The following is a 22,681-nucleotide window of genomic DNA, read 5'->3' on the forward strand; positions in this document are numbered from 1 at the left end:
TCATGGACCATGGACCATGGGCAGGAAAACAATATAGAACAAATAAAAATATCTTCGAGGGAAGAAAAGAACTTCCTAGTTGAGTACTGGAATAATGAAGAATATACCTTTTATGTAGAATGACAATTAGCATAGTTTATAGACACAGTGGTGAGTGAGAATTTAAAGCATGGCCCCTGGGATATGCTTTCATGTTCTTCTGCATCAAAGACGAGGTAGGATTATACACACACATAGATTGTGACCTGTGATCCAAATGACAACACAACAGGACAGTTTTAATGGAAACTCAAGTCATCTTGTGCTGTTGCTCATTGCAGAATGTTGTGTGTCTGAGGGAGACTTAAATCCATCTCAGTAGATCAGGACAAAATTTATAGTTAATGTAAGTAACTCACCAAGGAGGGTGCATAGTAAATACCAGAGGCCACCAGCAGCCATTGGTATTACCATTCAGAATGACACTTGTGTCGACTTAGGTGTTTGTTACAACAGATCTGATTTATGAACAAATGTCAATCGGGGCTTCTTATACATTTTGTGAAAAAGAAAAAGAAAAACCTGATATTCCTTCATCTCACTCAAAGATTAGTTCTGAATTGTGCCATAGGAACACAGATGCCAGCTGGCACAGAAAACCCAATCTAGACCCTTTGTAACAGCTTCCTTCTATGGGGCGCCCACCATTGTTATAATCAGGTAGGTGATAAAACTATGAGACAGCTCTATTGATCCCCACTATGACCCGATAAAGAAGTGACACCTTGGGCCAACGAGGTGGCTCGGTGGGTAAAGGCACTTGTCATCAACCTGACAACCTGAGTTCCATCCCTGGAACCTACATGGTGGGACGGACTCTCATGGTTGGCTCACAAGTTGTCCTGTGACTTCTATGTGTACACTGTGTCCCTACCTGCGTAAATAAGCATAATTTTAAAAAAGAAATGGATAGTGTTGCCTTCCTAATACATTTTAATTGTTACCCTTGCCTGGTTTGTGTTTGCTTTAAGAAGTGCAGATGTCTCTTTAGACACATGATTTACAGCACAGTAGTGATGCCTCTTCCCCTTCGCAGAGCACAGAAGGAGAGCTCCATATTCCTACAGCAGCTGCTTTTGAGCAGTGCCCAATGAGCAGGTCAACTATCCATAGAGGAGAGATGGGAAGGCTCTCAGCTGAGCATGCTTCCACTCAACGAGCGCACTAACATTCAGGCAAAATAAAGGACACAGCACTGAGAACTGCCCACAGAGGGCTGCTTTATGGCTCCCTCCTCAATAATCGCACACTTAGTAATGTACTTTCTGGGCGTGTCACGGCCAGCCTCCGAAGGGAGCCCAGGTTTGGGAGTGTGACAGTTCTGTCACCAACATGTCTTTCACTGGTGAGGAGGAGGAAACACCACATTCAGCTCGTTCTCTCTTTGCTTGTGCTTATTCATCTAGGTCACTGTGTCCAAGGGGAAAGTGTCAAGTTACATGAGCTCCTGGTTGGCTGCAGCAAGAATTTACTGCCCTCAAATCCCAGGTTGTTCATTCTGAGTCTGACCTGGCTCACCTAGGACTTTGAGCAGGTTTGAAGCCTTGGAGCTACTTAAAGACAAGGGCTACATACAGGCCTATGTGTCTAGTCTTCAGTGTCTGCATGAACATGATATCAATCGTCATCATCCAATCTGCTGTGGCAGTAGAAACAGATCTTGCTTGGCATTCTGACTTGCCTATTTACTAGCTCTGGATTTTAATTCCACTAGTGACATCTTCCAGTCTGCTTTCTCACCCGGAACATGGGCCATGTGTCTGGGTCCACACCAGTGTAAGGACTGTGGGTGTGTGAATGAGTATGTACATTCTCACCTAGACCAGGATAGCTGCTGTTGCTCCTGCTGTGCCACCGCCCCCAACAAGGAGTCCGGGAAACAGAGCAGAGCCATGCTCTCCTGCACCAGTACTGCACCCCACTAAGTTCATCACTCCGATGGTAGCCTTGAACCCGTGGAGAAGTCAGAGCAGTCCTGCTGACTCAATGCCAGAATTCTAATTTAGTCCTTTGATGATGTCAGTAATGAGAGAGAATTTTAGGCTGCTAATGTGTGGCACTTGTGATGTTCCTGGGAAGAACCTAACAGAACTTAACAGAACTGTGGAAAGTTGTAAGGTTATGGAAGTCACCCCTCGTTCATTCCTTTAACTACTATGAACCAATAGTTGGTTGCTGGGTGTTTTTGAGACTGAGACTCATACTGTAGCCCAAGATGTCAGTTCTCTATATAGCTCAGGCTACATGTAGAGTAGAGGCATTCCTCTTGTTTCAGCCATGCAAACAAGATGATTGCAGACAGGAGCTATCCTGTCTGATTTTATTTTAAGATATTAAAAATATTTGTGTGTGTGTGTGTGTTATTATGCACCCATGGAGACCAGAGGACAGTTTTCAAGAGTTAGTTCTGTCCTTTCATTATGTAGGTCCTAGGAATCAAACTCAAGTTGTTAGGCTTGGCAGCAAGCTCACTTACTCAGGCTACCCCCTCAAGTCTTGGTCTGGAATTCTTTCTTATTTTTCTTTTTAATATTTTATTTATTTTAAGTTTATTATATTTAATATATAGACAATATATTTATTGACTATTTATATAAACAGTATATAACTTATAATTTATCTTTAAAAGATTTAATTATTATATTTTTATATTATTATTTATTATTATTAAGTATACTGTAGCTGTCTTCAGACACTCCAGAAGAGGGAAGCCAGATCTCATTATGGATGGTTGTGAGCCACCATGTGGTTGTTGGGATTTGAACTCAGGAAGAGTAGTCAGTGCTCTTAACCGCTGAGCCATCTCACCAGCCCAACTTATTTTATTCTCAGGAACATTTCAAATGACATACATATTGGCAGCCTAAAATTCTCTCTGATACCGACATCACCAAAGTATTAAATTAGAGTTCTGGCAATATATGACACTGATAGCCTTCTGAATATTTTACCTGAGTGACCCACTGGCAACTTGAAACCCTCCCCAAGTTGAACGCTGCATCTCTCACACCTGGTCCTTCTTGTTTGTAATACCATCATTTTCTCAGCCACCAGAGCTTGATACATCACGGCGCTCTCCTCACACCTCAGGGATGGTTGGTCTCTTTCACCCTTTTGACCTACTGTAAGCTTGCACTGTCTCTGTGGACCCCTGAGATGCCCTCCTCAACTGTGACCAACCCAGTCCTACCATAAAGTCACACTTCTGAAGGATTTACTGACTATGTGCTTTCTACACAAAAACTGGCTCAGCTGCCCAGAGCCTTTCAAACATCGTTCAAGTATCATCGGTACCCAGGGTTCTAGGTGTGTGCCTCCAGCTTACCTTCCCAGCCATCATTCACCTTCTGTCCAAACCAGAAGCTGGTTTGGCCCCAGGTACCTTTTTGTTTCTTGTGTTCCACAGAGTTCTTTCCTAGGATTTCTCAGGCTGTTCAGGGTACTCTCTGAACTGAACTCAGCTCACTCCATCTTCAAATCACATCTAGATTCCTCTTCTGAGACATCATCCCACCCCACTCTGATTTCTAGAAAATCATTATTTTAGCATTTTATACTTATAGATGTTTTGCCTGCATGTACTATATGCATGCATTCCTGTTTCTTGTGGAGGCTAGAAGAGCACCCCACCCCTGGAACTAGAGTTACAGATAGGCATGAGCTTCCATGTGGGTGCTGGGAATTGAACCTGGGTCCTCTGGAAGTGTGGCCTGTTCCTAACTGATGAGCCATCTCTCAGGTCCCAGGTCTGACTTAAGCTATAAACTTTGGAGAAACGGAGAGCTCACTCCTGGCTTACCTTGCATCTCTGATTCATAAATCATCAACAGATACTTGGGGAGAGATTCATGAGTCAAATGGGTTAACTGGACCCATGTTTTCATTAAATACTATTTAAATAGAAGGTGGTCTTTCCTGAGATGTGGTACAGCTCTGGAGTTAGACAGAGCAAATGCAAAATCTGCTCTATGACCTCGGCAAATTCTCTAACCCAAGTCTCCGTTTGCTTAACTGCAATATAAAAGCTATTATACTGATGAAACCTCAGGGGTGAGAAATATTGTAAAGAATAAATGGCAGCATAGAGACCATAGGGACTTGCTCTAGCTGTGCAGCTACTAAGATGGGACCATACAGAGATTAGGATGGGGCCTGTGCAAGAAAGACATGCAATGTGGGGAATTGCAGGCTGGTATCCAGTTGACCTGAGGTCTGAACCCCGATGGTCATAATTCACCTTGATGACACAGTAGGAGCTCCCTCATGCTTCTGGAACTCTGGCCCCTGCTTAAATTACTGCCCCCACAGCCCCCACAAGAATGCAAACCTGTAAGATTTCCACATAAACAAAACAAGAGGCCAGGCGTGGTGGCACATGCCTTTAATCCCAGCACTCGGGAGGCAGAGGCAGGCGAATTTCTGAGTTCGAGGCCAGCCTGGTCTACAAAGTGAGTTCCAGGATAGCCAGAGCTATACAGAGAAATCCTGTCTTGAAAAACCACAAAAAACAAAACAACAACAAAAAAACCCCAAGGGGCTGGAGAGATAGCTCACAGGTTAAGAGCACCGACTGCTCTCTCAGAGGTCCTGAGTTCCATTCCCAACAACTACATGGTGGCTCACAACCATCTGTTATGGGATCTGATGCCCTCTTCTGGTGTGTCTGAAGAGAGCGACAGTGTACTCACATATATAAAATAAGTAAATAAATCTTAAAAAACCAAAACAAAACAACAATAACAACTAAACATGCCTTTAATCCCAGCGCTCCACAGACAGAGGGTGGAGGATTTCTGTGAGTTTGAGGCCAGTCTGGTCTACATAGTGAGTTCCAGGATAACCTGAGCTACGTATTGAAACACTGTCTTGAAAAACCACAAGAAAAAACAATTTAAAGAATAACAGTCGAATGACCTGGCTTTTCCTGGACTACAAGAGGAATTCAGTAGGAAAAGAAAATACGATACAAAAAGACCCTTACTGTAGTGCCAGCTACTCATGAGGCTGAGGCAGGAGAATGATTTGAGTTTAGGAGTTCAGGGATAGCTTGGGCAATATAGAAAGACCCCATTTTATAAGAACAAGGAGGTAGGCCTTCAAGGAAGGACAGAGTGTAACAGCCATTTCTGACCTGTGTCCAGCAGTAGCTTGACAATGGCGAAGTTGGAGTGTGACACACTGTAGTGAAGGGCTGTGTTCCCACTTCGGTCAGCCAGGTTGACAAGTAGCTTCAGAAGATATGGAGAGTGAGGCTGGACCTCAAGGAGGTAGGCAGCCACAGCCTCAGGGCTAGATAACTTCCTGCTGGACACACGGAACCACTCCTGACTGATGGTATTCAAGCTTTGCCTCTGCAATGCAAGATTCTGATCACAAGAGCGTCCCTGGCCTGGGTACCCTAGTTGGATCTCCCAGTGACCTTGGATAGGCTCCTGCTTCTCTCTCCTCACTTCCCCTTAGCATTTTGTATGATTTATCGGGGGCGGGGCTGGGGGTGGTCTGAGATGGCAGGACCACGAATCCTGCTGCACATTCAATGCCCAACCCTCTACGTCCCACCCATTGGCAACCATGTACAAAACAAATATCAAGTAAAGACATCAGTTCTGTGTGTGACAAGCCCAAATGGTTAAGGCCACGTGTTTAGAATATTTAATCTAAAGGCAAGAGATGCTATTGGGATGTGGTGATTTTAAATGACTTTATGCTCACTCTGGAAGGGGCACTAGGTGTAGTTATTAAATTAGCGTGACCAGTCATAAGTTCTGGTTCAGCTCTGTGAGCATACACCCTCATCAAATATTTCTTGTCCCTGTTATAAACTGGATCTGGCATCCTTGTTTTCAGGATTCTATAGGGTGAGGTAATTTAAAAACCTACTGTCTCTCAAGCAGGGGCAAGGTGAGAGAGATTCACATCCTAAGGTTTGATTTCATGGGGGGCGGTGCTAAGCTTGCATTAGACATTTGTCACATTGTCACATTAGCTTGCATAGACATTTGTCACATTTGCACAACAGGAATGGGAGAATGATTCAAGGCTGACACATTTCTAGATAGTAGAATATCTTCTTGATCTAGGGAATCAGGAAAATGCAGAGGAAGGTCCTGGTGTTACGGAATACAGCGGTAGATTTTAAACAAAGAGACAAAGCTAGTCTAGTGCTTGCTTAGCAAGCACCCAGTTCTCAGCTCCACTTAAAATCAGGCACAGTGACAGGTGGAGGCAGGAGGATCAGAAAGCTCAAGGTCATGGCAATTCAGTGAGTTTGAGATCAGGTTGGGCTGCGGGAGGATTTATCTCATAATGAACAAACAGAACAGAGCTTGAGTTATGTAACTTGAGCACCAGGCGTCTCCATCAACTGCCATCTCACGTATGGGCTCCTGAGCAGTCTGGGAAATGCTATTTGCCAAATCAGCTAAGATAAAAAATTAAAAAACAAACAAACAAAACAAAGGGTTGGGTGGGTAACAAACACAGTTGATTTTGATCTCTGGGCTGCTCTGCTGAGGGAACAAATGGGCTCTGAAAGTGTTTCCTCCTGGCCCAGGCCAGTGGCTCTTGATTAAAAATAGAACATAGGAATTACAGGTTCAAATCTCCGTGGGATTTAAGGGTGGGAAAGATCGAATGGAGGTATGTTCTTATTTCTGGTCTCTTAACCTATCAATACACATTAAACAAAGCAGTGGTTTACTAGAATCAAATGTGGGGGCTTAAGGGTGATGGAGACAGGCTACCAATCACTGTCATTTACTAATGAGGAAACCAGGCCCTGGGCATTGAATTAACTGGAAGGAAGACCCACATCCATGTGCCCTTCCTACTTTACCCATGGTTTTGTGAACTGCAAGACAGTTTGAAGCTTAAGCCTTAGGCACAGTGGAGTCTAGTGGCAGACTCTTGGTTATGACTTCTAAAAATATTTGGTAAAATGCTAGCATTCTGTAACTCTGGTTATCCTGGAGCATGCTCTGTAGACCAGGCTGGTCTTGAACTCAAGGAATCCACCTCTCTCTGTCTCCTGAGTGCTGGGATTAAAGGCATGTGCCACCACCTGACTTGGCTAGCTTGCTTGTGTGTACTAACCCTACTCTTTCCTCAGCCTAGCCCATCTCCTGAAGGGACAGCATTCAGGTAAACCATAGAATGCCTGGAGAGAGAGTCTGTGTGTGCACGTTCACCGCTGCCTTAGGTAAGGGACCAGAGTCATCCCCATTGGAAACCTCTGTGTGACACTGAGAACTCTGAGTACCAGGAGCTGCTTGGTGGTATCCCCAGTTTCCGGCAGGTGCTGGCTCAGTGTCTGGCACGCGTTAAGAAATTCCTCTGAGGGTTTATATCTAAAGAAGAGAGAGAGATTACGTATTAGCTTCAATGCATTGACAAGAAGGACTTTCACTCTCCTCTTTCAGCAGCTCAAACAATCAAGTGGGCGACTATTCCACAGTGAGGGAAATCCCTAAACAACATGGCTGCTCATAGCTTCTTGTGGCTCGGCATCTGAGGGCTTCTGAAGGTCAGGCTCTGTCTTTTCATGCAGCTTTTGGCAGGGACTGGAGCAGCTGAGGAAGATGCAGGACAAGGGCCCAATGCTAGTTACTGCCCTGCCAGGTAAAAAAAGTGCTGCTGTTCTTCCTGGGTGCACAGAAAAGTCCAAAGAACCCAACCCATACCCGGTAGATTCTTAGGTTAGTCCTTCAGGAAGGACAGCACACCTGGGAACCAAGTGGGTACAATGAGAACCTGTGAGGCTGGCGGGTCACGGTGACAAGCACTTGTCCCATTACTGTGAGGACATCCTCTGTCATCTTGGGCTGTTGCAATGGAGCAGCCTGTGGGCCTGCTTGGCAGTCAGCTCTGTTCTTACATCCCCCACACCCAGGCTGAGGATAGCAGAGGTGACGTCACTGGTTCTGCTTGGCATATTTCTACATATTGAGGGTTTACTCTGGGCTGGGCATTTCACAGCATTTCCTCATCAGTCCTTAGATCAAACCTATTTGGCGGCAATCCTTGCTTCCTGGAAGAGGACACTGAGATGACTGTCAATTAAAGACCCTGATGGTCCAAGTATGGAGCTGCAAGTTTGTGCTGGTGTTGTCAGCAACTCCATGATAGAAGAGTCTGTGTGGGAATCAGGAGGACCTGGGCCCAAATCCTTGCCCTACTCAGGGGCATCATCTCATCTCCCAACGCCTTTGTTTCCACATCTATACAGCAAGGATTGCAGTAAGGTCTATCTTCCAGGACAGCAGGGAAGATTCCATAAAATACCTGTCAACTCCGTCCTATTCATAGCACCAACAGATGCTGGTTTTATATATGGAAAAAAACTTGGCCCATTGGAGTTCTGCCTCATGAAGGCAAGAGTCACATCTGTTTAGTTTACCCGGCAAAGGAGTTGGCACAAAATAGAACCTCAACGAACATTACTGAATGGATTGGTAAAAATGTACACACATAAAAGGGACTAAATAAAGCAGAGATATGCCCTTGCCCCTCTTTAGAGGAGCATGTGCCCCATTTCTACCCACGTGACTCACCTCTCAGCCCTCAGATGAGACACTTCCTCCCCACGATCACTTGTGTGGCCTGAGTTTCTGGTGCCTTCAGGGACTCCCTGCCCAGCCTCACAGCTGGGATGCAAGTCTCTGTCCTCCCTGGACTCTGAGCAATCCTGTTTCTTCTCGGTCTCACTGTCAGACAAATCCTCAGGGGAGCTGTCCTCCCCACTGGTCTCCTCGCTAGACGTGGTCTCATAGCTACGGAAGAGGCAAAGGTCGTTTGGGTCATCCCTCTTGACCAGGGCCGGTGGTTCAATGCCAACACCAGTACATGCTTATTAGTATTATTATGTACTTATTAGGTCCAGAGAGGAGCCCAAGTCTAAGGACCCCCAAATCCACCTTAAATTTTCTCATTTAGCCCCCTTATTCCAGCCAAGATTACATCTGGTAAACCCCTCAGGACCTTCTCCACACAGGATCCATGTGATAATAACCACAAATAGAATGCCTGTGAACAAGACTAAAGGGAGGAAGACTTGCTTCAAGCAGAGAACATGGGTTACAATTGGGCATGGTGGTACACACTCAGGGGACCAAGGCAAGAGGGCTCAGTGTGTGGTTATCTTGGGCTACATAGTAAGATCCTGTCTCAAAAATAAAGTGTGTGTGTGTGTGTGTGTGTGTGTGTGTGTGTGTAATACAGGCTTCTAACCTTGGTTACACACCAGGATGTTGGAATACTTAGCATTCTTAGTTTGTGGAGAATGTTGTACCCCAAGCTAAGTGCACCAGTCTCCATGATTGGAATCAAGAATTTTCAAAGCTTGGTGCCCCTGATATACAGCCACAATGAGCACTGTGGTTCTAGAGTTCCAATACTAAGGATTAGCCAGGAGAAGACTCTCTGGACAGGGCAAGCAAACAGGAAAAAAGGAAGGTGAGCAAGCCTTCAGGACCCTTCCTGGTCTGGGCTGTATAACCCATTCAGGTATTTGTATCATCCCGTACTTCCTCGCCAAGAGAACTGCCAATTAACAGTTCCTCTTCCTTCCTTCCTTCCTTCCTTCCTTCCTTCCTTCCTTCCTTCCTTCCTTTCTTTCTTTTTTCTTCCTTCCTTCCTTCCTTCCTTCCTTTAATAATTTATTTATTTTTATTTTATGTGCATTGGTGTTTGAGGGTGTCAGACTCAGATTCCCTAGAACTCAACTTTCAGACAGTTGTGAGCTGCCATGTGGTTGCTGGGAATTGAACTTGGATCTTCTGGAAGAGTAGCCAGTAATCTTAACTGCTGAGCTATCTCTCCAGGCCCCTTTCTTTTTTCTTTTTCTTTCTTTTTTAAAAAAAATTGTATTACATCTATTTTTTTATTTGAGCCCCCCCACCCACCCACACACATACACATTTACACACATCACAGTGTGTGTACAGAGGTCAGAGGACAATCTGAGGGAGTCAGTCAGGTCCTCATGCTTGGTGGCAAGCACTCTCACTTGCTGAGCCATCTCACCCGGCTCCCTTTGTCTCTTCACTTACCTGTGAGCAAAAGGTAGAAACTGGGATTCATTTTTTTTAACACCCTGTCACCTAGCATATAGTTGTCTTCTAATGAACACTTGTGAAATGACCAATTTAGTGCGCAGTCATGTATGATTTAAGAACATACCATTCAAGCACAGACTGCATACACAGCAGATTATACCGCTCAGTGATGCTACCGATGGCCTAGCTTGTGCAGTCCTCTGATGTTCACACAGTGATGAAATCCCCAGGCATGGTTTTCTCAGAATGCATTCTTGGTGTTAGACGGCATGTGACTATATCTGATGCTCAGTCTCCCAGCCTAGAGAAGGCTTGACTCATGCTCTGTACCAATGAACTAGTTGTTTTGGGTTGGATTTGTAGTGCATTAGAGGAGGAGAAAAGAAGTGGATTGGGCTTGAGGGTGGAGTGGTAGACAGAGTGCCTGCTAGTGTGTGTCGGGGTTCAAGTCCCAGCACCGGAAATAAACAAAGATCAAGGTTGAAGTTCGACAAGCCAGCCATGCTTGTGCTGGTTTCAGTGTAGTGTTCAAGTCAGAGACCTTCCTCACAGGACCTAGAGACCCTGAACTCCCACAAGCCACCTGGAGGCGGGCCGTGGAGAGGCCAGGATAAGCCATACTAAAAGTAGAGGTTCCAATAGACCGGCATAGCTGTCAAGGAGTCAGACATATGCAAACCCAATGTGGAGTTTTAACAGGCCATGGGGATTGAGTCCTGCAGGAGAATGAGAAACAGATGTGTTTCCTAGGGAAGGGGTCCTAAGGACAACAGCGGGTTAGGTAGCAGGGAAGGCAGTCTGAGCTTCACACGTGATGCTTACCCACCGTTAACCCCAACAAACTGAAGGTTCTTTTTGGTCCCATTACCTCCTGCACGGAAGCCATAGTCTTTCTTTTTCATTATGGATTTAAGGCTGGTCGACGGAGAGATCTCTAGACAGACACACAACATCACAGGTTAGAATCACCTTAGTGCATTCAAACTAGGATTATTGCTTTGAGAGGCTATGAATATATGGAAAAGGAGAAAGGGAAGAGGGTGGAGCAGGTAATGCAGACCAGATGTTCTAGGGCTGTTAGCCAGAGGCCCTCATGCTCAATGTTTGTCCCTCTCTCTGTGTGGATGACAGAGTAGTTATTGGAGCACTTCTCAGAACCATGTTGGCATTGTCTTTATCTCAGAGCTGGGGAGTATGGAGCTCAAACTTGCACACAGAACGGTATGGTAGAGCTCAGATCTGTAGATAAAGTTCTATATTCATCTCTACTCAAGGACATCTCAAGGGTCCCCTGAATAGCATGCAAGCTGTCACTTGTGATGACACTGGACTCATGACTGGTACATGAACCAGGTCACAAACTTGGTGCTATGTGATGGCATGGAAGACAGTTTCCCACAGGCAAATCTCTGTGCAAGTAGCAGAAAAGTTTAGCAGCAGATTTGTGACCTGTGGCAGGAAGCCAACTTGTATTCTGTAAGGCACTATACAGTTGAGCTATACTCAACAGCATAGAGTGTGTGTGATGACTTAGTGGTTTCAAATCACGGTGAAAGGGGTGACTTCCGCATGTGAGCACCCTCCTCCTCTTCCTCGCCCTCCCTCCCTCTTCCTTATCTTCTCTCACACCAAATATTAAACGAACGATTTCAGATCGCATGATAATGCTCCTCCAAATTCAAGCTAGAGAAAAATCTCTGATGTGAAAAGCCAGAAAGGAAAGTGGGAATTGGCCAAGAAGGGACACCCAGGAGGCGTGTACAGGCAGTGTCATTCTCGGCCCAAGACGTGGTCTGTACATGATGCATCACAGACAAGGTGTCCTCGGGGAAAACTCAGTTCTACAGGCTATGGCTAGGCAAATGTTTTTTTCCTTTATACCTCTCTGTGGCCTGTGCTATCTATCTAGCTGTACATGGTGGCCTTGCAGCAGGACACAATCCAGCAGCAAGGCCTCTACAGATCACGATTTATTCTCCTGAGTCCATGGGGGTGTTAAAATCTTTTTAAAAAACATACTCATAGAATTAAAGCCCCTTATCCCCTACAATTTATCACATAAAGGAGAAGTGAGCATGAATATTTACCTGGCGGCGGCGGCGGGGGCGGGGGCGGGGTGGAGGGGGGAGGGGCAGGAGTTTCCTTCGGCTCCGGCTCCGGGGCCTGAGCTGAGTAGGCAGAGAGTAACAGGTTAAGGGAACTGAGCAGTTGGTTCTGGATGCTGCTGAGCTTGGAGGCGGGCTGCTTGATGGCGCTGGCCAGCTCCGGGTAGCCATGCTCCAGGCAGTTCCACTGTTCATGGAGAAGCTCTTGAATCTTCTTCACATACTGCCCGATTGTGGCATCTTGTGGGGAACTGGCTGGCCTTCCTGGACGCTCTGCTCCGGGGAGCTCTGAGGTGGCCTCCTCCCTGATCACGGGAGCAGATTCTCTTGTGCTCCAGGAAGACTCTCCTGCTGCCCTGCTCAAGCCCCCAGCTCCCTCCTCCTGGCCTCCCTCCTGCTCAGAACCCTCCTCTTCAATCCGGAGCTCCATGGAGAGGCAGCTGCACAGGGATGAGGCGAGGATCTGCTCAGGTCCCCTTGGCAGTGACAGTTGGGGTGGCAGCACGGGTTCTTCGGGGCTCGGATAGCTTTGCTTGTGATTATTTTGGACCCATGGGAAGCCGTTCTTTTCTGCTCTTGGTGCCCGGCATTCAGGATCCGGAGTGTTCAGCAGATTGACCCCAATGTTCTTATCATGGGACTCTCGGGGAGTGAGCTCCTGTAGGGGGTCAGTGTTCACCGTGGCATCAGTCCTGTCCGGAGCCTCGCTGGCCCTCTCTTGACTAAGCTTTTCTTCTAAATGGGCTACAGTGCACTCCAGCTCTTGAATCCTCTGTTCCCTAGCCTTGGTCTCTTCTTCCTGCTGCTCAAGGGCAGCTCTGACCCGGGCAAGCTCTTCTGTTCTCCCCGACAATTTGTCCTCAAGGGCCAGGACCTGATTCTTCAGGCTGGAGATACTGCTGGTATCAGTCTCCAGCAGGCCCAGGCTTTCCTCCGTTACCCGGATCCCAATGCTCCTCACATCCACTTCTATGGGTGGAGGGGGTGGGATCTCGCTGATGCTCAGCTCGATTTCGTCCAGGGAGAGATCATTCTCAAGGATGGGGGAGGGCAGAGGGGGCGGGCTGGGCGTGGCGGAGCCAGGCGTTAACACCAGCTCTGCTTCTCTCATGTGGTGCTCAATTTCCACTTCCTCTAGATCCATGGGGACACTCTGGACTGCGGAGGAAGGACCTGGCTGAGAGAGGTGACTTGAAGCCTTGAGGTCACCTTCTTCTGGTTCAGCCCCCTCCCAGACCTGCTCTGGAATTGCTGGCTCTAGTTCCCCCAACTCCCTGTCTACTGACTGGGCCGATGCTTGGAAACCCATGAGCCCTTCTGCAGGGTCAAAGGCACCATCACACACACTGCCTTCATCCTGGAGCAGAGGGAGGGCAAGAAGTGTGGAAGGGCCTGAGGTCAGGCTGGGCTCTTCGGGGACCTGGTTTTGCAGCAGTGTAGCAGGCATGCTGGATGCTCTCAACAGCTGGGGCCGTCCACTCCCTACATCCTCCAGAGAACCAGCCTCCGCCTGCCTGGCATCCTTTGCCAAGAGAGCCTTCCTGTGGTAGTTCAGCTCACTGCCTTGCACCGAGGCCTGGGGGAGATCACCCAGTGGCAGTGGCTGGGATGGCTCCTGGGTCCCCAGGGATATCTTTCTGGGTACCACAGGAGACCAGTTTTGCTGGGGAGGAACAGCATAGGTGCGGTCCCCACTGTTGGGAAGGCTGAAGTTTCGGGGCAGAGTACTAAACTTAGCCTGCTTGGCTCGTCTGTGGATCGGAATCCTTTTGATGGTGTGTCCCTTCTCAATGTCATCCACATATTTGAGGAAGTCCAAGTCCAGATGAAAACCATACGGGGTCTCCACAGAGTAAGGGTAGCTCTTTGGAGGCTCTTTCTCTTCATCCCCCTGAGAGGACTGGTCCTTGCCTAAGAGATAAAAGGCATAAGGAAAGAAGCACAAAGTTAAACTGAGGCTATCTGTAACTGTGACCTCACATTATCCTATGAGATTTCTCTCCAGCGCTCCAGCCTCTGAAGGGTGCCGCTGAGCCTATGGACTTGGGGCCTGTGCTGGGATAGCATCTTATCAAATCAATGTGTATTTGGCCAACGTCTGCACCTTCTTATTTTCAATAAGCCTCAGTTGTTGTTATCATGAACCTGCCTTCAGACCACGAAAACAAAATTGTCTCACGCTGTTTGTTTGTTTGTTTGTTTGTTTGTTTGTTTGTTTGTTTTGGGGGGGGTTGCATCATGTAACTGCTGAACTGAAATCCAGCCATTTAACAGAGAAAGGTACCAACTGGCAGGTACACATATGGAAGATTCTGAAGGATAAAACAGACAATTTTCTCAGCGTTCAGAAAGAAGCTGGTATGCCTAAATTAGTTCCAGTAAATCTTGCAAAAGGCTAAGCTATTGATAATTTATGATTCCTGCATTATTTACGCTCCCAGTGTGCCTAAGCCTCTGGTTGCCTACACACCAAAGAGAAATAGTAGTTGATCATAGCTACCCAAAGTTCCTTCTCCCTAAACTGAGTTCGGGGTAACAATGTGAGCTCCACCTGTGCTAGCGAGGAAATACCACAGTTTTCATGGGCTGTGAAACAGCTGGCGAGGGAGGAGAGCCCGTAAATGTCCAAAGGGACTGACACACATCTTCCTAGATGTGGAGCCCGGGGCCTCTTAGGGAAGCCTGACCCACGGTGGAGTCAGTCTCCCTCTTGACTCTCACAGAAGACGTGAGGAACCTGTCAGCCTAATGACTGCTTGAAGTCACTGGGACTTGCACAGAGATTCTCCCTCCCCCGCCCCAGGCTAAATAGGCTTTGATCCTCCGAGATGCTCTGCATAAGACAGGCACCCATGTTACCTCTGTGAGAACACACTTTAAGAAAACTAAGCTCAGAAGTCAAGAATACAGAGACTGGCAGGCTGTGGAAGTGCCCACCAGTAATCTCAGGACTTAAAAGCTGAATAAAGCAGGAATTCAAGCTCCGGGCTAGCCTGAGCTACAGAGTGGTGCTTTGTCTCAAAACAAAAAACAAAATCAAACAGAGAATCAAAAAGAATATCGGAACCGCCATGACCTTGGGAAATTTACCAGCTTTTCTGTGTGGTATCATCCACAACGGGAAAATAATAATAGGTACTGTAAGATTATTGTGAGGCCTGATGAATTAATAATGGCTATGATACACTCAGTCCCATGCCTGGCACATGATAAACAGTCTCAGTGTTATAGTTGCTATTTTTTGTGGAAGACCCAAATATAAAGAACTGAGGTCCCAAGGTGGAAATCAACATATGTGACTCACCGCTGGGAATGAAGGAGGGCCTGCCCACATTCGCTGGGATTGATTGCTGGGCTTTAGTGCAAAAATATAAAACTTCAGCAATTCAGCCAACTTACCTCACCTACTATTTACTGAGGACCTATGTATGTGTCAGTTGCTGAACTCTACATTCTGGAAACACAAGGATGAGCCAGGAACAGCCGCTTCTCTCAAAGGATTCACGGTCAAATAAGGCAGCAGCAAACAGTGCAACGTGCTGGGCACAGTCTACAGGGGTCTTCCTCACTGACCGACTTCTCCCTTTCTCTGGACATGTTTTCTTGGACATAGAGGAAAACTTTACCTTGCTAGTGGAGGGGAGACTTCACGAGAGTAACATAGAACAGGATATTATAGGAACAAATAGAAATTTGCCAGAACAAGAGGGCAAAAAATGACTTTGAAGCAGTTTATCTCCCAGATGGCTCCATTGGCTTTCGGCCCCATTAGACAAGCAAGCTAATCATGAAGAAGGAGGAAGCTATTCCTTTATGCCTTTGAATCTCTGCTGGCTTGCGATGCTCTGACCAAAAGACTACGGTAACGAAGATGCTAAGAGAACTCAAAAGTTAGGAGACTGGTAGTTTCTACCAGGGCCTCTCAGAATGCACAAATGTTGAGATGGTAGCTACTATGAGATCTCTGAGGCCGTCACGATGTGAGGAAGCTTAGGCACTGTCCCAGAGAAGTTACCGGGAGAAGGAGAAGGGGTGAAGAGGGGACAGATAGGAAGAAAAAGTCTGTCCTACCCACCTTAGCCCAAGGTCAAGCCTAAGTATAAAAGTCACCAAGTAAAATCTAACTACAGGCAGATCCTCAAGGGAGGGGCTCTCAGCTAAGTATGGACCAGTAATCAATTACACCGTGGGAAGCTATTAAGTTTCAGGGTGGTCTGCGCTCCAGCAACAGACAGTCGGGACAGACATTGTCTAGGTAGAGGTCAGAGAAATGGCAAAGACTCAGAGCTGTGGGCTCACAACAGTACACCAGGGGTGGATATAAGTCAATATGGCCGCAGCTTAAAGTGTGGGATGGAAGAGTGAGGAAAGACAAAATGGAGACGGTGAAAAAAGCTGGATCATGGAGCAGCCTGTACGCATGCCAACCACGTGACTTCCTGGCTAGGTAACAGGATTCACTAGATCTATGCTTGCTTTGGTTTCATTTGGTTTTAAGATAAGGTCTCAGTGTGTAGCCCAGGCTGGCCCTGAATTATCTATTTCTCTTTCTGCCTCCCTCAGTCCCCGCAGCCCTGGGACTAGAGTTGAGTATCATCCTGCACAGCTCAAAATGAACGTTCTTGTCAAGGATTAAGAGAAAGGTACATCAGAAGCCAGGGACCAGTAGAAGGGTTGTTGTTATGACCAAGGTGAGAGAAACAGGAAGTTATTCGGAGGGAAAGTGGTGGGCTTTAAGAAGACACTAATGATGGGGTTGCTGAGGGAGAGAGCTTGGGGCTGTGTGTCCAATGACTCCTCTTTCCAGCAGTGCTACATGCCTGTTCAGTGGTCCTCTGTTTAGGCATCTCTAGAGAATGGGATGGAGGCAACTTGACACAGGAAGTCTCTGCATCACTATGGCTAAATAGATCTACGGTCCTGTGGGTGGTTTTCACAACCACAGCAGAGAGTAGGGTGAACTTCTGAGTCACACCATGGTCCCTGCTGCTTCAGACTTCAGATAGACAAGGGGTCAGTGCACCCTGGCACCCAAATATCCCCACATAAGCACATGCCTTCCCATCTACCTACACAACATCCCCTCCCCCCAAATCCCCCACTTCTCAAGGAGACTCATTGCAAGTAAAGTTATGAGAACGTTCTCATTCTTGCTTCTGTTAGTTTCCCAAGTTGTACTCTGAAGCCTGCTGGTCCACTAGAACCCTGGACTAGAGGACACACCAAATCAGAGAGGAAATATCTGTCCAAGGGGAAGTGAGGAGACCTGTGATCCAAAGCAGAAACTTCTAAAGGAGAGGCTGCACTGTTCACTGTTGCAGTCTACTGCCTCTGGGTAGAAATGCTCAGAGTTTCCCAGCAGCCTCTGGGAACAGCAGATCTAGGGCATGACTACATAACATCATGTATGAAACAGACTCTTGAAAGGCAAAATATTTCGGCTGAGAACCAAGAGGAGCCAAAGGAGCCTGGAACTGAGAAGATGTCAAAGGCAAGAGGTTTGGGGGTCCAGAAAAGTGGCTCAGCAGTTAAGAGTGCTTGTTGCTCTTCAAGAGGACCTGAATTCTGTTCTCAGCACCTATAGTCAGACAGCTCACAAACGACTATACCTCCAGTTGGCCTTCAAGGGCACCCACACAGCATATGCCTACCTGGACATATAAACATAAATGAAATATATCTTTATTTTTAAATTTCTTCATTTTTATTTCACATGCATTAGTGTTTTACCAACCCCCAACATGCATGCATGCCTGTGCAAGGGTGTGAGTTACAGACAGTTGTGGGCTGCCATGTAGGTGCTGGGAATTGAACTAGAGTCCTCTGGAAGAGCAAGCCAGTGCTCCCAACCTCTGAGCTATCTCCCTGGCCCAAATGTATCTTTTCTTAAGAGGTGAGTTGTTTAAGAGGCATCTTCCTTCACATAGCCACACCCATACTCACATACCAACGTGGTGATCCTTACTCTCTGCATTCTGCCTTTTCTCCCAGGGCAAGAGTAACGCTGGGGCGCAAGCCCGTATGCATGAGACCGAACCTCATATTATGCTGAGTTCTTGTTAGTTATATCTGGTGACAGGCATGGCCCCAAGGCAAGAAGTATGTAGAATTATCTCTGTTCAAGATGAAAGCTAGAACCGATAAAACAAACCCACTTGTGTGGCTCTGGAAAACGAATTTCATTTTTTTTTCTTTTTGCTTCAGTTTTTCCCTCTGTAAAGCAGGGAATGTGATGCCTGGCTGTTTGACTCTGTGGGTAGGTAGACATGGGGAGATTCTGATGGGACTGAGGAGGATCAGCGGTCCCTTCTTTCTCTGGGCTATCTAACTCTGTGAGGATCGGACTTTGGTGGAGGGTGAAAGTCCCCCAAATAACCAGACAATGAATCAGGAGAGGGAAAAAGAAAAGCAAGCTATAGGAGACCCAGAGGTACTAGAGAGTCACGCTTCAAAAGCAATCCACCTGCCTCTGACTCCCAAGGGCTAGGATTAAAGGCTTGCGCCACCACGCTCAGCTCAGAATATTAGTTATTAATGATTTTGTGTTATTAATGATCATGCTTCCTTCTGTACCAGCCCTGGATGATAGCATTAATAGCCATGTATACATGAGGTATGACAGATAGTTTGGGAAAATGCCCAATATTATATCACCACTGGGTAACTCTTCTTGTAGATTGTCCTTGTGACGGGTTTCACCTGAGGGTTAGGAGTCAACAATCATGACAAAGACAGCAATGTGAACACTAACTGCCCACTGAGATTTGGGCAGGTTTGGGAGGGGGACAGGTTGCCTGTGCTTTGCTCTTCTGCATCTACATGGCCCCACACCCCAGCCATCCTCCTGAATGATGAATGACATGTAGTTAAGTCATCACCGATGGCCCAGAAGTCAACCATCAGACACACAAACAAGGCCATTTTAAACCATTCAGGCCCGGCCCAGACATCTGGGAGACCACACGAATGGGCCCAGAGATCAGTCACACTGGCCTAAACCAGAATACTGCCCCCAACAGCTTCCACAGTCTTTCGAGAGATAGTAATTTTTTTAAAGTCACAAAACGTTTTATTTCTTTGTGTGTTAAAAAAAAAAAAAAAAAAGTGATGACACCAGGCATCCTATTTCATTCTTGGTACTTGAATGAGAGGAGAAGAAAAAAATAATTCACATGTGTTTGATGCTTTGTACTTTACAAGACTCCATTTTCTTTCATTCGGTACACAGCTGAAGTAGGTGCTCTGGGGCTCCAGCACTCACTCTTGGGAGGATTTCCCCTGCAGACCTCTCCAGAGTCATCCCTGGGACTGGTGGTGATTAACCCTTTCCAAACCAACTAACCCTCTGAATCAGGGAACAGAAAACCGCCTGCCTACCATCTATCTTCTCCATCGTGAGTACAAAGTTCAGTATCTCAGGTACTCCACATCCACCGAGTCTGCGTGATTCCTGGAGAGTTCTGGAAGAAAAGAAAAAGAGACCGTCAGCCCTGCCAAAGCTGGAATACGTTGAAGCTGAGGAAACAGCACAAAGAAAGTAACTGTCAGCTGGGCCTTTCTTTCTCCTAGAGATGGCCACAAACCAGCTTTGCAAGGTGGGCTGAAAAGCTAGACATTCCCGAGTCAGGTTTTGGGTGTGTCCTCATGGAACGCTAGCGCTAGCTGACACTAAAAGAGGCACTTAGCTCAAGCCCTCATTTGGCAAACAAGGCCACCGAGACTAGGTGAATTGTTGTATCTGAGGCTCCTCAGTAGACTACTGATGGAGCCTGAAGGAGCCAAGAATGTCTGACTCCTCCCCCAACTTGGTAAGAGAATGGGGTCCATCCTGTGATGAATTTGAGGTCATCTGAGGCAGTCCAATCAAACTCGAGACCAAACTAGACAATGTCAAGACAGACAAGGAGCTGATATGGGGGGGGGGGGGCTTATAACCACGTCGACGAGGGACTGACACAGAGGGGTGGTTTATAATCATGGCGATGAGGGGAAGTGTGACCCATTTGGCCAGAAGATATCAGAAACTTCCCAATGGGAACGCTGTCCTTACTCTGAATTTGTCAACCTTAAGATTTGACCATCAGTCCTCAAAGTTTTAACCCATTCCCAGGACCCTCTCTATCTCCTATCCCATTACAATGACCCAGCCAGAAACTGGCATTTTGTGATTATCAGTCAATTTACATCAGAATGATGGGTTAGCCCTAACAGCAGGTGCAGAGCTGTTAGAGGAATGTTAATGTGCCGGGCAAGAGCCACAACAGAGAACAGTGGGCTAATGATGTGGGTCTAAGAATGAGGAGTGACCCTCCAGAACACACACATCCAGGGTGGGCACAGGAGAACGGATGACATTAGTGCCTGCCAGGTAAGAGGGAAATTCAGGACTTCCAGATACTATTCGTGGCATAAACCCTAGGAGCACGGTGCCTCCCCAGCTTGTGCCTGGCTTTCTGTCACAGTCTCCATGCACTAGCCACAGGGCCTCTCCGACGTCCGGCTGAGCCTCAAAGGGCACACATGTTTTGTAGAAGCAGAGGTGCTCCTGCAAGAATTCTGAGGCTGACTCTTATCACACTGGGTTTGGAGTTAACAGGTTACTGGACCAGCAAGTGCTCGATTCGGGTAGAGAATAGACTGGAGCAGACAAGTCAGAGACAACAAAGACCACAGAGATGGAGGGTCTTGGGGTGGCCTGGAAGGAGATCAGTGGAAAAGCATGGAGAGTCCTAACCTGGATGATGGAGGGCCAGCCCTGTGGTGAGGAGGAGGCTCCTAGGTAGAGGACTCCCCTGATTCTACCATGTCCCCAAATCTGCAGCCTTTGGTGTGTGTGTGTGAAATGGAAGGCAGGGGAGGGCTGGACAAGTGTGTCAAGTCAAGCTTGGAATGTCATTTTGCCTTCCTATCACCTTAACCTTTCTTTATTCTGCTTCCTGATCCCCATATCCTGCAACATTACCAAGCTACCAGTAGGGTTGGAAGCATACTTGAATTGTCTCGTACAGTTCTTACCTTAACCCAGATAGGATTATTATGCTCAGTGTTCAGGTGGGGAAACTGAGGCTAAGAATGGACGTACGTAACAAGTAGGTGTTGGTGTGTAACAGGGGCTCCAGCCTAGCCAGCTCCAACTCTGTGCTAGGGGTAATGGCTGTCCTTCAGTTGGCCAGCCCAGTTCACAGTTGTGACTGTCCCTTGCTCTCCTTGGGAGGAGAATGTTTCTGGCTAATATCTCTTCCTTCTCTACTCAATTCCTGAAAAGCCTTTATGCCTGGAGAAGGAAGGACAGCTTCGGCCTCATGAATCCACCTCTCTAAAGCTAGAGACCACCACGTGTAGCCAGACCTGTGGCTGTGAACTCTAAGCAGCACCTGGGACATCAGAGTTATTATTGCCTTTGGCTAGAATTCTGAATTTGATCCATCAAATGTGGGATCAAATGACTTCTAGGGATCACTCCATACACATCAGGCTGGATTTAAGAATGAAAAACTCTGTGGAGGCCTCTAAGTCTCCCTCATCCCCCCCCCCCCTTGCATTTCACTTAAAACTAATCACTTCAAGGCTACAGCTATTAAATGGAGTTGAAACCCAGCTCTCTGAGGAAGGGCTTCATAACTTTTCACTCTAAAGGGGTCTAAACACTGAAAGGAATGAAGGAATTCATCGGTTCCTTCTCCACCGTAGCTGGGTCCACTTTTCTTACGGTAGACACCTTGGAGTTTGGCTAAGGGAGATTCATTGGAATTGGGCAGATGCTTGATGGCTGGGTGAAGGGAGAACAAACACCACGCCGGCACACGTTGCTCTATCAGAAACACAAAGCATGAGTATGGCTGGTACTCCCTGTGGGTCACGTCCCCCTTTAACGTGGAATCCTCCAACTACAGCAATTGTTGACCACCCTGCTAGGCTGTATCCCCAGTGTGACAATCTTTAACATCTGCTGTTGTCCTCTGGTCGGTCCGGGTCTCAAGGATTCCCAGTGACAGCCCAGCCTTTCTCAGTAGCTCATTCCATTCTCAACTCCTTGAGAGTGCATAGCTTTATCTTTGTAACTCCTCTCCTGAGTAGCAGGGCTTTTGAAGGTCAGAAATATTTTTTAAATATTATTTATTTATTTATATGAGTACACTGTAGCTGTCTTTAGCTACACACCAGAAGAGTGCATGGGATCCCATTACAGATGGTTGTGAGCCACCATGTGGTTGCTGGGAATTGAACTCGGGACCTCTGGAAGAGTGGAAGAGCAACCAGTTCTTACAAGATGCATTCCTGTATGACCCCCGGATCTACTCATTTAAAGCATGTTGGACATACTGGGTGTTTTTTTAAATAACTAAAGGGGGGGGGGGAACAACCTTATCCATCTTCAAACGGAACCTATGGCGAAAAATGAACAGGTGCCAAGCACTGGGTGTCATTTTACCCCCTCCCACACACAAGCAAGCGTGGGAGCTGGTTCTAAATTATAGATGAGGA

At 46.9% G+C, this 22,681-nt stretch overlaps 1 protein-coding gene across 4 annotated transcripts in view; it reads right to left on the minus strand.

Moving 5' to 3' along the window:
• Kank4 (KN motif and ankyrin repeat domains 4) overlaps positions 1 to 22,681 on the minus strand; it is a 63,167-nt gene that overhangs the window by 11,194 nt on the left and 29,292 nt on the right. For 3 of the 4 annotated variants that reach the window (NM_172872.3, XM_011240522.3, XM_011240523.3), the window contains 6 exons: positions 19,574 to 19,656; positions 12,179 to 14,107; positions 10,914 to 11,025; positions 8,589 to 8,807; positions 7,298 to 7,385; positions 5,171 to 5,390 (listed from right to left, as the gene is read on the minus strand). In NM_172872.3, coding sequence (NP_766460.2) covers positions 5,171 to 5,390; positions 7,298 to 7,385; positions 8,589 to 8,807; positions 10,914 to 11,025; positions 12,179 to 14,107; positions 19,574 to 19,589 — 2,584 coding nt within the window. In that variant the 5' untranslated portion in view covers positions 19,590 to 19,656. The remainder of the gene's footprint in view (positions 1 to 5,170; positions 5,391 to 7,297; positions 7,386 to 8,588; positions 8,808 to 10,913; positions 11,026 to 12,178; positions 14,108 to 19,573; positions 19,657 to 22,681) is intronic. The other variant, XR_867859.3, reaches the window with a different exon arrangement.

This window comes from Mus musculus, chromosome 4 (assembly GCF_000001635.26).
Source record: "Mus musculus strain C57BL/6J chromosome 4, GRCm38.p6 C57BL/6J".
Lineage (NCBI taxonomy): Eukaryota > Metazoa > Chordata > Mammalia > Rodentia > Muridae > Mus > Mus musculus.